At 27.8% G+C, this 18,636-nt stretch overlaps 2 protein-coding genes across 2 annotated transcripts; both read left to right on the forward strand.

Moving 5' to 3' along the window:
- Positions 1-6,864: 6,864 nt before the first annotated feature.
- Positions 6,865-8,686, forward strand: LOC137815039 (uncharacterized acetyltransferase At3g50280-like). The gene is made up of 2 exons (XM_068618060.1): positions 6,865-7,525; positions 7,755-8,686. Exons 1-2 carry the CDS (start codon positions 6,877-6,879, stop codon positions 8,513-8,515), a joined length of 1,410 nt encoding a protein of 469 aa, XP_068474161.1. The 5' UTR covers positions 6,865-6,876; the 3' UTR covers positions 8,516-8,686.
- A 7,673-nt stretch (positions 8,687-16,359) lies between these two features.
- LOC137816256 (uncharacterized acetyltransferase At3g50280-like) lies at positions 16,360-18,385 on the forward strand. Its single transcript, XM_068619333.1, has 2 exons — positions 16,360-17,045; positions 17,420-18,385. Exons 1-2 carry the CDS (start codon positions 16,409-16,411, stop codon positions 18,205-18,207), a joined length of 1,425 nt encoding a protein of 474 aa, XP_068475434.1. The 5' UTR covers positions 16,360-16,408; the 3' UTR covers positions 18,208-18,385.
- The last annotated feature ends 251 nt before the right edge of the window (positions 18,386-18,636 follow it).

Below are 18,636 nucleotides of genomic sequence, written 5' to 3' on the forward strand. Positions count from 1 at the left end.
AAATAAAAGACAAAATTATAAAATTATTTAGAGAAATGAATTTGAAGGGAAATAAAAAAAAATTTAAGAAAGACGTCTATCCCTTATATTTTCAAAACGAATGCGCTAGCACGTATATATAATTTTCAAAAGTTGAAAATAGTTTGAATAGTTAGAGTAAAAATACTGTATCAACATAATAATAATAGCAATAATAATAATGTTAATGTAAGGCATGAGTTTTATCTAAGTATAAATATATTCTTGAACGGGGTTAGGATAAGAGAACGATTTGAGCTACTCCTCGGTCGGACGGTATGTACTTCCTCTCATCTTTTTCTCTGTATAAACTCTTCCTTCTTCTTTCGTCACATTGTCTCTTGGTCTCGTGAAATCTAGGCTTGAATGATACCTGCAAAAGACATTCTGACGTTCAAGTAAGAATTCAGTATTCGATCGGTGCTTTGAGTACTATATAATGACGTACCTGATTCTTGGAATATGTGTTTATTTATATTATTATCATGGGTCATTTGTTATTGGACCGGATTAAAGAGTTGGATCATGCTTAGGAGTGCATTAATTGGTGTTTGATCGCTGATTAGTCTTGTTAATCCTATTTAGACATAATGATCTTCAGGGTGTCGGTCGGTTTGGACCGGGTGCCAAGTCATAAACTCGGTCCTGCGAACCCCACCTACATTAACCAAAATATTTTAAAGTATATATACATATGTAAAGTTCAACAAAAGTTAATATAACAACTTTAGATTTGTTTAGATTCTAAAAATTAAATCAACTTACAACCAATATATATTGTGTGTTTCTACAAAATTTATCTTATATCAAAATAGCATATCTTATTAGTTAGCTACAAGAAAATTAATAAATAGTAATCAAATTTTAGGAATTAAAAATAATTAGTTATTATATTAACTTAATTAGATACTAATTTAAAGACTAAAAAATTATTCATATCTAAAGTGTTTTCTATTATTAAAAAAATATAAAATAATTTTAAATTTTATATCTAAATTAGCTACTTAAGTTTTAAAGACTAATATTTTAGATTCTAAATTAGTCTCTAAAAGATTAATAGAAACTAATTTAGAATATAAAGTAGTAAGTAACTAAAACCTTGGTAGCTAATGGTTAGATACCAATTTAAAAACCATTTTATAAATTTTTATTAATAATAAAAACTACTTTGATTATCAATAATTTTTTTAGTTTATAAGATGGTCTCTAATTTAATCCAATAATAACTAATTATTTTGATTTCTAAATTAATTTTTATTTAATAATTTTCTTGTAGTGATTTCCTTACCCTATAAATTAAGACACAAATAATGGACATTAAATACATAATTGAGAAACAAATTTTAGAACACTGTATTAATTAATCCACACTTATTAATCTAAAACTATATTAATAAGTTCAAATGATCAGTACTTAAAATTGACATGTTATGCAACACACTTTTATAAATTAAATTATAAACCACTCAATCATTTTTAGTGAATTAAATTAGCTAACTCACCCTACTGATTAAAAGTTAGTTGAATAAGTCATGTACAATTAAAAGTTGATTATTAAGGTGATTACTTAAACAACTTATGGCAACTTTTTTAATATAAATAATTTAAAAACCATTTAATGACCTATACATGTATTTATCTACATAAGTTATTACTAGGTTTATGTTAAAAAGATTGCATATGAAACAATTATAAGATTATATTCTTCGTATAAGGCTATATATAATTAAGTATCACGTAATAATTACATAACTCACACGTCACAAGTAAAAATCCCAATTTATGAAATTAAACCTATCAAATTTTATGATTCACACACATCACCCTCACACCACTTACACACACATAAGATTTTAGGAAATAATTAACTAAACATAAATCCACCAAAAATCACCTATTCAAAATTATCAAATTTTTTTGATAAAAAAACAAACAAGGGCACAGAGGATGATGAAAAAAAAACCAAAATAAATGGTTTGCATTTTAATCCATAAATCTTTGTTTATTTACTGAAAACAATTCATATATAAGAAATTCATTTTTCATCATGTTATATTATTTATTCTAGTTACATGTTGGGAGATAAAAAAAAATTTGTTAATAATATAATTTTACACATAGACGTAATCATATTTAAAAATAAAGAAAAAAAATACTATTTATTTATAATTATAACTGTCTTGTAATAATAAACTTACCAAAAAAATGTATAAATAATAAATGAAAAAAATACTTTTAAAAGACCAGAAAATAAATGAAAAAAATTGTTAATAATATAATTTTACACATAGACGTAATCATATTTAAAAATAAAGAAAGAAAAAATATTATTTATTTATAATTATAACTGTATTGTAATAATAAATTTACCAAAAAATGTATAAATAATAAATTAAAAAAAATACTTTTAAAAGACTAGAAAATAAATTATATTCTATTTATAATCACTAAAACATATTTAACAGTGTTGAATTTATATCCCGTATAAAATATTTGTTAAAAGGAGATACACAGTAAGGAGACATATAGTATCGATCCATGCATTATATCAACTATCAATCAAGTCAGGTTAAAGATGAGAGGACCCAACAAGGATACTTCCCTCTTATTGAATTTCACCAAACAAAATCAAATAAAATCTCACAACAAAGGTTCTTACCAATCTCATCACTATACTATATGTATAAAGACTTCTATGATAAACTTTTATCTTTATATTATTAATTAATTAAAAATTATAATTATTATCATTTTTAAGATTTTTAAGATAATATTATAAAAATAATAACTTATGATTAATCCATGTAAAACGTATTTATCCTTGTTTTATATGCAAATTTAGTTTATTTTATATAATACATATATACAAGTTAAATAGCTAAAATCTTGATAGTTAATTAATTAGATATTAATTAAAAAATATTTATTAATAATAAAAATAACTTTAAATATTAATAATTTATTTAATATATATTATAGTATCTAATTTAATGAATATAGTAATTAATTAATTTTTATTTAATAATTTTTTTATACATATAATTCACAATTTTATCATATACCTACGTATATTATTTTATTTATATTAAAATATTTAAAATATTTTTGCCATCATTAGTTTAAATAAATGAATTTTAACCTAATTAAAAAAATAATTCTCATTAGATATTCTCAAAATTAATTTATGTCACATATTTGGGATGATTTTGTGACTTATTGTTTTATTTGTATATTAAGTATTTATACATATGTGGTAACAAAGATCTCTATATTTCATCGATAATCTAAGTCACATATATTAATATATTAGTTGATGAGAAGTGAAGAGGGAGTTCTTATACATCGTGACATGTAAATGTGTGAACATATTGTAATGAACATATCATGATCTATGATTTTTAGGTTTTTCTATAAATTCAAGTCTTGGAGATAAGATGTTAATATCTGGTAGTACATACTTAATATAAATATTCTAGAAGACACCAATCAATATTCCTTTTATTGAATATATCCTTTGATGTATAGATATATGTGTGACCTATATCATTATTGTATGTTTGTCTTGGATTGTTAATAAAATTGTTTTATTTTATATACATTATCTTATGTCAGAAATGTATTCTAATGATTTATCATTGTATGTGTTGTTTTTGTGGTCACATGTACAAAACTTATATGTGTAACCCTTATATAAAGAGAATTTCTAGGATTATGCAGTCCATAAACGGAAAAACATTCTTCCAACTGAAATTACATTGAAGTAAAAAGACAATATGAAAACAATGATAAACAACAAATTCTTACAATCTATTAGAATTGCCTTCGAATAATCTCCAAACGTACAAACTCTATCTACCAATACTTTCCTTGAAATCAAAAAGTACTTATATATAAGTAGGGGAGAAAATCTTTGCTTTTCTAATGTGCTCACCCGTAAATTTTTTTCAAGGTGTATTTTCTAAAACAGCAGCAACCATGTCGACTACAACCCTTGTCTTTGTTCACCAATCTCAATGAGTTCCAAGTAATCCAATAGACTTCCCAAGAACAAACCTAACCTCTAAAAAATAATATCTAGACAAAGTTATTCGATGGAATGTTATGAAAAAATCACTATTACGAGGTACAATTATACACAATTATAGAAGGCAAAAAATGGGTCAAAAGAACTAAAAATATCACCACATTCATAATAGAGGTACCCCACATAAATAACTTAGAGGAAATACTTTAAAATATAACTAACGAATTTGAATCATATCTGATGGAAAGATAAGTATATTTACTTTGTTGTCAATTTTATGCATTCAATTGGACATTGGATCCAATTTGAGTAAGAAAAACTTACTTAAGGAACCTTGTGTTTCATCCAAGCACAAATATGTAATTGTGCTAAAGTTAGTATGTTCTTTGAATCAACCTTTTCATGATTAAAGGTAATATTGTTTCTCTACTTCCATATACACCAAGTGATAGATACCCACATTTCCATAACTTATTTCCCTCCTTGTTAAAGCATAGACAATAGGTAAAATGTTCCTTTAGAGAATTTTGATGAAAGGAGATAATTCCAAATCAAAAGTTGCAAATATTCCATACTCTATGTGGAGTTTGGCAAGTGATAAATATATGTGATGTGCTTATTTGAGCTCTATCACATAGGACACAATCTCCAAAGCTTAATTGAGCCCCCCTCTTGTTCAGATTTGTTTTGTAACTACCCTATTTAAAAGAACCTTCCAAGGGAAAAAAAGGGATTTTGTTTTGAACACCCCTCTTGTTTTGTTTGGAATGTTAATGTGTAACTTTGCAAAACTCCAGCAATATTACTAATGCGCTTGTACTAGGTTTTGAAAGTATTCTTTAAAGTTCTTTTTAATTAATTAACACATCCTAATATGTTCAGTTTTTAATCAATATATATCTTATTTGTTAACACCTTCTCTTTTAATTGTGATTTATTATATATATAGAGAGAGAGAGAGAGAAAATAAATATGAATTTAGTATGTAATAACAGACAGAAAGAGAAGATAATAGGGACAATTCAATAACAGACCAACTTTTTTTATTTGAAATTTTATAGTATATAATTGACATATAAAAATTGATTTTCGTTCAAATTATCATCTGTAGACTTAAAAATAAGTTAACAATGTATTAAAGGGCATTTGCTGTCTTAATCTAATCACACATCCATTGTCTGAAGAGCTACATAATTGGCACTATGGAAAGTACTTGGGACGTCTAAATGCATGCATTCGAAACATTTTCAAAATTTTGTTAAGAAACTAATAAAAATAAATAATTATTTTATGGAAATAAACAGTAACAGGCCAGCTATCCTTTTTAATGTATTCATTTTATAATTTTTGGTGATTTTTTTAATCTATTTTGGTTTCAAAATTTTGTTAAGAAACTAATAAAAATAAATAATTATTTTATGGAAATAAACAGTAACAGGCCAGCTATCCTTTTTAATGTATTCATTTTATAATTTTTGGTGATTTTTTTAATCTATTTTGGTCTAATTTAAAATCTTACTAATTTGATTTGTCCGTTAAAGTTTCATAAGTGATTAAATGATAAATTGAAATGATTTTGTTATTAAATTTTTTTATAAAAAAAATAAGTAAATAAATGAAATATTTAAAGGATATTTCAACTATAGATCTCAATATATATAACACCGTGTGAACTTACATGATGCAAAAAATCACATTTTGAAAAAATAAAACTTATATATGGTCATCAAGATACATGTATAATCCCACAACATATAACCCCATATGAATTGCCATCAAGATACATAACACCATATGTATGGTCTTATATATCATACTGATCTATGATATACCAAATATCATCCGATCATGTAAAAACCAAAAAAATCCTACGGATTAAAAGAGTACAAAATTCATATATTATAAGGAAAATAAATATATATGATGTAAAAATTATTTACACATTTAGAATAAAAATATTTTTAAAACTTAATATTTATTTCTTTTGTGATATTTTAAAATATTATATCATTTATAAATAGGAAAATGTTTTTTAAAAAAAAAAAGGTTATAATTCTTTTATTTTATATCTAGCCTCGTAAATGTTATTCATTTAATGTTATTTATTTTTTAATATAAAAAATAAATTAGTTATTTATAATGACAAATATAAAACTATGTAAAGTTTAGTTTTTTAATATATATACATGTCAAGAATAGTTTGTTTAAGCCGTAAATTTAAATATAGAATTCAGCTTGATTTAATTTGAAGATATTATTGGCAAAGGTGGTTCCACCTTACTGGGATGTGATATAATTAATAAAATTAAGATAATATACGGCATGTAGTTATGTAAAAGTGTTTAAAAATGATTTGCAATAGTTGCGAGAATAGTGAGGAATATGGTTCTTGGTCAGCATCATATGGGATATATTTTCTTCTTTCCACGTATATAAATAGAATAAATCAGACTTAAAGAAAATACGCCTTATTTCTTAATGGAGGCTGCAGAACCTGAATTCGTATAGGGCATGAATGAAGACACTTTTTTTATAAAAATAAATAATATATACATTTATAATTGAACCTTTATATAAAAAAATCATTAACGACTTGACAATGTAATATTTTTCAAACATAAAAATATTAGACAATAACATAAATTAAGACAGATTAAAGGATCAAACACCTATATAGGGAAAAAAAAAAACTTAAAAGTGAGGTAAAATCAAACCTTCAACTTAAGTCAGAGAAAAGATCTAAAAAATACTATGAAACCAAATCTCACTTACCACCTTGTGGCCTATAAGTAGGACATATGCTGTGTTCTCTTTTCAAGGGAAGCAAGTGGTGCATGGTAACAATGTCTTCTTCTTCTTCTTCTTGTGATGATGCAATTACTGTCCTCTCAAAATGCACTGTTGTGCCTCACCAAACTTCCACTCTAGGAGATCTCAAGCTCTCTATCTCAGACCTTAACATGCTCCTCTCTCACTACATTCAGAAGGGGTGTCTCTTCACCACCCCATCTCTCCCCTCTCACACTCTCATCCCTCACCTCATCAACGCGCTTTCTCGCACGCTCTCCTTTTTCCCTCCCTTCGCCGGTCGTCTCAAAAGTCACCATCATGGCTACGTCTACATCGCATGCAACGATGAAGGCGTCGACTTCATCCACGCCACCGCTCTTCATATCTCCGTTGCCGACCTCCTGTCACCGTCCCATCCTCATCCAACCTTCAACCACCTCTTTCCTTTCCACCACAAAATCAGTTACACCGCTCATTCCTCCCCTATCATGGCCTTTCAGGTCACCGAGCTCTCTGACGGCGTTTTCATCGGTTGCGCCGTTTGCCACGCCGTCACCGACGGCGCCTCCTTCTGGAACTTCTTTAACACCTTCGCTGCAGTTTCTCAAGGAGCAACCGTATGTCCCTCCAGGCTCCCGGATTTTCGTCGGGATTCCATCCTCACCTCCAAGATTCTGCTTCGGCTGCCAAAAGGTAATTGTCACATTAAAAAAAATTTAGTTTCAATTATTCTCTTCGTTCTGTAACTACCAAAATTGATGAGTAATCACCATTTAACATATTCCATTGATGATAATTTACTTGATTAACTTCAAAAAAAAAATATTCGCGATAGAAAATGAATCTTGTGTCAAAACAAAATTTAATAGTAGCAACGTTTAAAATTACAGTAAATTGTGTAGTTGCTAATATTTTGAAATAGAAATCAAGGTGACCTTCGACGTTGACGCACCCTTTCGCGAGAGAATCTTCAGCTTCAGCCGTGAATCAATTCAGAAGCTGAAAGCCGTGGCGAATAATGGTGGGAAAGTTTGTTTGTCGGAGAATGTTGAGTTGATGGGGAAGCTGAGCCACGATACACAGGTGAAACCGGTTACTAGAGGCATAACTAACGAAACGACAGAGATTTCGTCGTTTCAATCTTTGTGTGCGCTGATGTGGCGGTCGGTTACAAAGGCGAGGAATCTGGAAGGGCCTCAGGTGACGACGTTTCGAATGGCAGTTAATGTTCGGCAACGCATGGAGCCGAAGTTGGGAGATTATTACTTTGGAAATGCGATTCAAAGCATTGCCGCGTGTGCAGCAGCAGGTGACGTGGTATCCAGCGATCTCCGATGGTGCGCGGAACTACTGAACAAAAGTGTGAAGGCGTTCGACAGCGATACAGTGCGCCGCAATGTGGAGAATTGGGAGCGTGAGCCAAAGTGTTTTGAGTTGGGAAACCACGACGGCGCCACCTTGCAGATGGGAAGCTCACCCAGATTTCCGATGTATGAAAATGATTTTGGATGGGGGCGGCCCTTGGCTGTACGGAGCGGCGGAGCCAACAAGTTTGATGGCAAAATGTCGGCGTTTCCCGGGAGGAATGGCGGCGGTAGCGTTGATTTGGAAGTGGTTTTGGCGCCTGACACAATGGACCAACTTCACTCTGATCCCGAGTTCATGTTTTATGTGTCCGGTTAGTCTGGATAATCACTTTTAGAACGTACTATTGCTTTCACTTCGTCAAAATCTACAATAAAAGTCCGTTTCTGTCTTTACATTTCCTAAAGATCGGAAAAGAAAAAAGCTACGTTGTTTAATATATTCCGCTTGGATTTCACTGAAAATTAAATATATAAAATTTTATTTCACGACAATCAATTCTTATCTCATCATATTAAAAACATTTGAATGTATTGAAACAAAAATAATGTTTATTTGAAGAGATGTTAGTTTATTCTATATCGTCATAATATAAATTTGAATTTTATTTTTATTGACTTATATATGATACTAGGACGGTAGTATTATGGGCGAATCCAATATTAAGAGACATGTAGGTTGATTGGAAATCGTCAAAGTAAACTTGACTTATAGTTTCATTGACTTATGTCTGAGATTAGGGGCTCTAGCGTTATGGTTGAACTTGATATTAAATAATATAAACAGGTTCTCTATCAACATTCATATTTAAGAATAATAATAGCATATCAACGTAAATTAATAAATTTTGAATAATCTATCTTAAATAGAAGACGACATTTATTATTAAATTAAACTAATAATAAAATCAGATACAGAGAAGATATCGTGAAAATTTTAATATATTAAAAAAAATATACAAGAAAGAAAGAAAGGAGTTTATATATACTTAATTAAAAAAAAATATTATCGTGAATACTATTGTCTAAGTAAGAGAAAGATTGTCAAATTTATTAACAATTAGAACAATATAAATTATTTGTGTTCCTCTTTAGAACTGCTACAATACTTCTGCTGCTATTTTACGCAAGTTTAGCTTAAGAGTTTCATAAATATCGACAACCCATATAATAAAGGTCGACATAACATCTAAAGGTTAATTATAGCGACAATAAATTCAATTTTATATTGACAAATATTAAAAATATCTAAAATGTCGTTTGTGTAAAGTGAAGTGAACCACCCTCTTACCTATTTACTGTTTCTTCAGTTTTAAAATTATATATATACACACACATTAACCTTAGTTTAAAGCATCAATACAGCTTCAATTTGAAACCTGATCTCACTAATAATAGGCAATTTTATAGAGATTTGTGTGACTAGTTTTTGAAAGTTTGTATTTTGATTCGGGCTGAATTGATTAGATGAGATACCCGAATCCTTCAACACGAATCACACATGTTGGGAAGAGGACCTAGTCCTCAAACATTTTTTTTTTTTCAAAATGAATTTATTTTTTTAATTTATGTAAAGGAATCATGATATGAAGCACTTTTGGATAGTTTACTTTTTTTTAAGATATGGTACGTAGAAGTCGTGCTTATATTTATAACTTTAGGATATTTAGTTTTTTTCTTTCATTTAAGTAGAAATTGTGTTTCATGACAACTTTAAGGTTTTATTTTTAGTTAGTTAAAATTTCATTTGTAAAAATAAGTTTAATGTAGATTAATAAATGTGTTGATTTGTAAATGATAAATTAAACAAACATCGATGAGATGAGAGCAAATCAGATAGTTTGAAATTTCAAGAACCATACAACCATTGTTGTGTTTCGAAGGAAAATTCTTTATGAACTACTTATAATTTTTTTTTTTAAAATCCACATTTGCATACATTGCCATACAGATGTAGTACACAACCTTCAAAGTAGTAGAAAATATACTTTCCCTTGACGAATTTAACTTAAATACATCACAGATGATGCATGATAAGATATAAATTATTTAAATTTTTTATAAACTGAAAGTGTGCATGCCAAAAACAAGGTGGAATTCCAGAGGATTGTGGTAGTGCGTAGTCTTGTAATTAGTGTTTTGTACGTATAATTAGTTCTGATGCCTTTTTGCTTTAGCCTCGATCTTCTTTAACTCGAATGTCCTGCCAAATTTGGTGGTTGAGGTTGGACATCACTTCATGTATGTTGAGACACAGAATAATGGTCTCTGTTACATTCTATATACTCCAAATGTTAATGGTTCCAAAGAAGATTCCATTGTTCCCACCACATGAAACTTCATTCATACACAATCCATGTTTGGAAAGATAGATATTGTCACTCTGCTAACTGGGTCAGATCACCTCATTTATTTCAAAGATTTCTCTTATAAAAAATAACATGGAAGAAACTCTATATTAATTTAAGGGTAGAAATTATCATAATTTCTTTCTTTCTGAATAAGTTGAGGTGAATGAGAGGTAGCGTCGTTATTTACTTTTTAAAAGTAAAAAGAGCTTAAGTAGTTTGGAGTTAGTGTTATGTTTGATTTGAAGTAACGTTAATGAATCACAATGACTCATGATATCATTTTTTTTATAGTTTATGATGAATGGAGCATCTGAATCTGTTAATGATGTTTGAGAAACAATTTGAATTGCTATAATAAGTGAAATTTGGAAGCACATAAACAACGTCACATTTAAATATGGTGTGATTGATGTTTCAAAAATATTTACTTTTGTTTAAGTGAAGGTTTGGTCGTGAGTTACTTCCAAGATATCTTCATTTTTTTTTTCTCTTCTTCTGATTAGTGTCTTCATCATTTGATCTGTATGAGGTTAGTTATATGATATTTTTGCAATGTTAGCTTGTCTTAGGTGTTGGCAGAAGTTTTGTTTATTGTTGGTAGGAGGTTTTATTTTTGTTAGGAAAAGACTAAATTTTTCTTTTTTGATATATATAAGGATTGTTCACATTTTTTTTATAATATAAAAATGTTTATTTCTATTATTAATAATGTTTCATTGTACATTCTTTTATTTATTAAGTTTGTTATTGGCTCTACCGAGCCATAACACTTGCCTATTAAAGAAAAACTAAGTCATAACAATTAAATAACACGGAAAAATTATAATTTGCCATTGAAAATAAGTAAATTGCCAAATGCGAAAAAATTTACATATATGGAGAGTATTCGTCAACAAGTACAATTTCAATTTTCAAAATAATTAAACTCATTCAGTCTGAAAAAGAAATTACAATTTTCAAATACAACTTCAACGTAAATTTTAATAAAAGTCGTCTTCCTTATATGCAAATTTAATTAAGTCTTTAATCTATTAATTTGTTTTCTAATTCAAGTTATGATAGGGAATAATAATTTCAATGTAAATAAATTATAACAAGTCGTCATTGTTTAGTATGATTTTGTTTTAATTTATTTAACTGAAATTAATATCGTCTATTGATGATTTAATTTAAAAGAGATTATAACAAATCAGAGATTTAATTAAATTTGTATATATAGATGACGACTTCTATTTAAATTTTCATCAAAAATTATATTTGGTCATGAAGATTTCTTTTTTAAATTAAAATTTGTATACATTGAAAATATTTAAATTATTTTGAATGATTAAAGTTGTACTTACTAATAGCGAATCTATATACGTAATTTTTTGTGCGTTTATCCGTTTAGGTATTTTCAGTGTCAAATTGCACCATTTTTATAATTTTTCCAAATAACACCATCTCTATTTAGTGCGTTTTCATGTGTGAAATTCTCCTGATTAGCATTTTCCTGTTTTAAACACCTTCAAGTGCATGCATCTTAACATTTTTTTTCTCTAAAATAATTGTTATATATGTTTTGTCTCAATCTTTATCCAATGTTCTGCCAAATTTTTATTATTATTTATTTCTAATTGTTCTCATCAACCTCACATGCTTTGCTCCCGGACCACTACATAAGACCAAGAATCTTTTCTAAATACACCAAACCTATCTTAACTAGTTAAGATTAATTCGGTATGAAGTTGTGTCTTATTTTATTTTGTTAGATGATCATGAGAAAAAAAATATGAAAAGATATTTTATATTATTACATGACCAAAATTGTTTTATGATTTTGTATAATATCACGAAGCATATATAAATTACTATTACCATTCAGGGAGTACGCCAATCTAATATTATAAAATAACTAAATTTCAGTTGGACTATATCAATTTTAAAACAAATAACTATCATATCTAAGTAGGTAGTTGTCATTCTACATTTTTTATTTATTAATTGAATAATATGATAATGATTTTTAAAAGGTTTGAAAGTTGTATTTGTTAAAGTAGATCTTATGTGAAATTGATTTTTTTTTTTATCTAAGCTAAAGATTTTAGTCCAATAAAAACATAATAGAGATTCAAGTTTTGCTCTTTAGTCTTATTTCTATTTAAGCAAACATAGAACTAGAAATCAAACATTTGTTTTTGGTCCTAAGTGAAAGATTTTTGGTCCAACCAAAAATAGAGTTACAACTCATTATTATTTTAAGTTGGATTTTTGTTTAAATAAAAAAAAATTGTTCAAGCAAGACAATTTTCATTCTAGGTTAATTTTTTTTTTCACTTTCTTTGTCTCTTCAATGAAATGAATGTGAATATTTATTATAAATATAAAATAAATATTAATTTATATATTTATTTTATTTGTGATTTTGTTTAAATAAATTATGTTGTTTGAAAATAATCAAAATAGTATAAATTTAGAGTCACAAATCTAACATGTGAACTATTAATTATATATTGAATAAAGATAATTATGCTATTTGTCTAACATGAAATTTTTTATTAAAAGAATAATAATTATGTTATTATATATATTTTTTATTTTATTGATAATCTAAGATGCATACACATTGACATCAAGTAATTAGAAATAAGGAGATAATTATTATATAGTGACATATATAGTAAACTTATTCTAATTCATTATTTTTGGTGGTAGATTTTTCAAAAATCCTTAAATGTTGTAGTTCGCATTGTACATTTTATATTTGTTAATTGAATAATATGGTAATGACAAAGGACTGAATTTTATACTGGCCTAAGAGATTGTGATAATCCTTAATATGAAATCAAATGAAATTACAGGTACAGATTTTTTATTGGACTTAATTCTACTAAATTCAGCGGATAAACTTAACTAATTTAGGTCAATTACGTTATATATTTTTATTTTTTCTAAGATTTGTAATTTGAAAAAACAATGTTAAATATTTATAATAATTAATTAAAATAAAATTTAATTTAGTTAATATAATAATTTTTTTGGTTTTAAATTAATTTTTTTATTTAATAATTTTCTAATATAATGATGTCATAATTTTAAAACAAAAGTTATTTTTATTTAACTATAAACTGTTATATATTTTATAATAATTATACTAATAATAATTTATAAACAAAAAAAATTAAGAAATTAATTTATAAACAAAAAAAATAAAAAATTAATTTAAAAAGTTTGTATACTATTTATGTTTTAAAAATATATTTATAAAGAAATTCATCCTAGTTTTCAATCTTTATTAAAAAAAAATTGCATTTACATTAAATGGTGGACATGCAGTGGTGCAGACTATGGGTCAATCAGTTGACGTTGCAGAGATATAACAGTGGCCCGCAAAATTATAATAGTGGCTGCCACCAACTAAAACCTTGTCACACACAAACAGAAGAAAAAGGGTCAATTCTGACAATTTAGTTAATATAATTAATTATTTATTATTTTTAAATTAATTGTTATTTAATATTTTTTAATGACACCTTGGTTAGTAATAAATTTTAAATTTAAAAGAAATTGTTAAAGAACATATTATTATAAGAACATGGAAAAGATGGAAGAAAAAAAATGTAATATAATATGTATAGTAAGAGAAAATAATTATAAAAATAATCATATATAAACTATTGTATTATTATCAATTATTTTCATTTATTAATTTTTAATTTTTTTATTAACTTTTATTTTAATTTCATTTTTTTTTCTTTATTTTAAATAGTTTCTATATTTTTTTAACACAAAGGTTCATCCTTTTTTTATAGTGCTATTAAAAAAAGGACCTTCAATAACTTACATTAAATGTTTGCAAAAGACTTTTTTTCCCATTAAATATTCAATATTGAATGTTGATGCTATAAACAATTGCTTTGATTATTGACTTTTTAAATTGAAGAATCAATGAATTAAAATAAATACTAACAAGTGGTTTTAAGAAATTGATTACCAGATTTCAAATAAAAATAATTATTTATGATAAACATTAAGAGGAAATTACAAGGCACTTCAAATGTAAATTATAACAAAAAAAAAAAACAGTTGCTAGTGTACCAATTATCAGGATTTATAAATCCATATAAAATTAAATGAAAGAAATAATTAACCTCTTATATTTATATACTGTGAGTATTCTCAACAAGATGAATTTAAGGGAGTTAGTCTTCTTTTGATCCCTTTATTTGAATAAAAATAAAAATATATTAAATTTAAATACATGCAAAACAAAAATTGTTTGATATGATATTAACATCTGTAACTAAGCTATGGTGCTTGTTGACATAATTATGTGACGATGATTCGTTAAGAAATAATAATGCTAAAATGGATTAGACATAAAAAAGGTGAGACTTTCGAAATACATAATCAATTATATATTACCTATAATAATAGGATAATATATATAATTATTATGTTATAACATAATTAATTATACAAATAATTTATTATATTATAACCTAATTGATATAATATAACAAAAATAAAACAATAATAATAAAATTAAATTAAATTAATAATAATAAATATAAACTAAATTTATAATAAAAATATTTAATTCAAACGAACTCATTTTTTTTCTATCTTTATTCTCAAATATTTTTTATCTTTTCTAAAATTTATCTTCAAAATCAAACAAAAGCATAAATATAATAAAAACATTGACACGAGTACATATAATATTTAAAAGGTAGGATACGAGACACAGATCTATATATTATATAATTATGAATTATATAAATTGACAATAGAAATTTATGTGCTCACTTTTTTTTTGAAGAAAAATGTGTTATTTTTCATGTGTGGTTCAAAAAGAATTTATTTCTTATTTTTATAATCATAATAAAAATTTATACAACAAATTTTAATTTTTAAAAGATTAATGTTTTTTTTTTCAAAATTGTATTAGAACGTGTTAGAATGGTTAGAAATTCAGAAAGAAAAAAATTTGAATTTGATATTTCTAAAATTAATATTTAGTTAATAATTTTTTTCCAGTATTATTATGTAAACTATAAAAATATAAAGAAAACGTAGAACTGTTTCATTAGAAAAAAAGTTATTATAGTTTTAATTATGTAAAATAGTCAAATATTTAAATGGTATTAATTGCTATTTCATTGATTTTCGTGAAATCAATTTCGCTATAAATGATCTTTTGACTTACTCTCTCTCTTTTAAACTAGAAACGTAAACATGTAATATTAAATTGCAAGAAACATATAGAAACTGGTTATATTAATTATTTTTGTTATGCCACATAAATGAATAAATTCTAATTGACGTAGCATATTTCAAATAGACATTAACTATCCTTAAATTATTATGTAAATAAAACTGCTACTACCTATAGCGTAACATCTTATTTTGTGTTTTCTTCACTTTTGATTTTTGTTTTCATAAAAACTCTTATATTAAATACTATTATCAAACCATATTATCACTCACATTTTTTATATCACATTACAACTATTAATATTATTGTTTTAATATTTTTTCATATTATTCAATTTCAAATTTATTTTTATTATATAAATTTATTACATAAAAAATTATATATAACTTTAAGGGTCGTAAATAATAACAATGGTCTTTCATCACATAATTTTTTTTTCTTTCTTCTCTCTTCTTAATATGGTTATTTATTACTTATTTTCTTCTTTATCTCTCTCCTCCATAATTTATTTTCAGATGTTTAAAGAAGAGTTAAAAGTGTTTATCCTTAAGGGTATGAGCACACATACATGTTTGGTAGTTAGTATAAATAAGGCACACCCATCGTTCTCTTTTCCACAGAAACAAGAGTTTGAAGAACACATTCGTTTTTGTTACATACAAAAATGTCTTCTCCATCTTCTCCTTGTGATTCAGTCACAGTGATTTCAAAATGCAAAGTTGTCCCTCTGAAGAACTCCACTGTGGGAGATCTGAAACTCTCAATCTCAGACCTTAACATGCTCTTATGTCACTACATCCAAAAGGGGTGTCTCTTCACCACCCCATCTCCACCGTCTCAACCTCTCATCCCTCATCTCACCAAAGCACTATCCCACACACTCTCCCTTTTCCCTCCCTTTGCAGGTCGCCTCAAAACTGATGTTGACGGCTACGTCTACATCGCATGCAACGACGCTGGCGTCGATCTCATCCACGCCACCGCCACTCATATCTCCGTCGCCGACCTCCTGTCGTCGTCCGATGTTCATCCAACCGTCAAGCACCTCTTCCCTTTCCACCACAAAATTAGCTACGCTGCTCATTCTTCCCCTATCATGGCCTTTCAGGTCACCGAACTCGCTGACGGCGTTTTCGTCGGTTGTGCTGTCTGTCACGCCGTCACCGACGGTGCCACCTTCTGGAACTTCTTTAACACTTTCGCCGCCATTTCGCGAGGAGAAACCGCTTGTCCCTCCAGGCTCCCGGATTTTCGTCGGGATTCCATCCTCTCCTCGAACGTCGTGCTTCGACTGCCAAAAGGTGACAATACTTGAAATCAAAACTTTTTTTTTAATTTCTATACATAAATGCTTTATGATTATAACTTTTAATTAAAAAAATATTATTATATTTTTTCTTCTTTCACAATCTTCAATATATTTTTATATAAGACGAATGTTGTTGTGGAAATTTTATTCTCAGATGACTTTTAATTAATTAAAAAAGAAAGAAAAAATGTAAGTTGTTATTAATTTGAATTATTGGATAAGAAAAGAGTTTTGAGGGTAAAAGGTATTAGTAGTAAAATAAATTAAAATTTATTTATAAAAACAAGAATGAAATGTTTTGAATTATAGAGAAAATTAATAATTATATACAGAGTGCAGAGTAACTAACTTTCTTTGTTTAAGTAGAAATCAAGGTCACCTTCAATGTTGACGCGCCGTTTCGCGAGAAAATTTTCAGTTTCAGCCGTGAATCAATTCAGAAGCTGAAAGCCTCGGTGAACAGCAGCATGTTTACGGCGGAGAACGTTGATGTGGCGGATGAGTTGACGGCGAAACTGAACGGCGACACAGAACTGAAAACAGCTAGCGAAGGCGTAAGGGGTGAAAGAACAGAGATTTCTTCGTTCCAATCGTTGTGCGCACTGATGTGGAAGGTGGTGACGAGGGCGAGGAATATGGAGAAGTCTAAAATGACGTCGTTTCGAACGGCTGTTAATATTCGGAAACGCATGAAGCCCGAGTTGGAGGACTGTTACTTCGGAAATGCGCTTCAGAGCATTACGACGTGTGCAAAGGTGGGTGATGTGGTGTCGAAGGACCTTCCATGGTGCGCAGAGCAACTGAATAGGAGCGTGAAGGCGTTTGATAGCGCTACGGTGCAGCGCAATGTGGAGAATTGGGAGAGTGATCCCAAGTGCTACGAGTTAGGGAACCATGACGGCGCCACTGTGCAGATGGGAAGCTCGCCAAGATTTCCGATGTATGACAACGATTTTGGATGGGGGCGGCCCGTAACCGTGCGGAGCGGCGGAGCAAACAAGTTTGACGGTAAGTTGTCGGCGTTTCCCGGGAGTAGTGGCGGTGGCAGCGTGGATGTGGAGGTGGTTTTGGCGGCTGAAACAATGGCGCAACTGGAGTCCGATCCTGAATTCATGGTTTACGTGTCTGCGCAGAGCGTAGGGAGTCGTGTTTGAACGTGAAAGGAAATAATAAGTTTTATCGTAATCTTGTTATTGGTAGATTATGTTTATGTTCAACTATAATTAACTATGTCTTGTTGTTTGCGCCAACATCTTTGCATGGATGTAATATGTATTATCGCTATTTACTATTATTGGTTTGAGTTCTTGAAAATCTTATAGTTTTTTAAAACATCTTTCTTTATTAAATTTTATTAAATGAAGAATTATTCTAATTAAAGGAGATGTCTCCTTATTAAAACATAAATTGAGTTAGAAAAATTAAGTAAGAAACAGTGATTTTTAGTTTTAAAAAATATTGTAATTTAGTCTGTCATTTTGAAATATATTCTTAAATTAATTACAATCTTATATATACATTTAATATTTATAATTAACGTTTTTTTTTTTATGAAACATAGATGAGATCTTTTATATTAAAAT

This window comes from Phaseolus vulgaris, chromosome 1 (genome assembly GCF_000499845.2).
Source record: "Phaseolus vulgaris cultivar G19833 chromosome 1, P. vulgaris v2.0, whole genome shotgun sequence".
Lineage (NCBI taxonomy): Eukaryota > Viridiplantae > Streptophyta > Magnoliopsida > Fabales > Fabaceae > Phaseolus > Phaseolus vulgaris.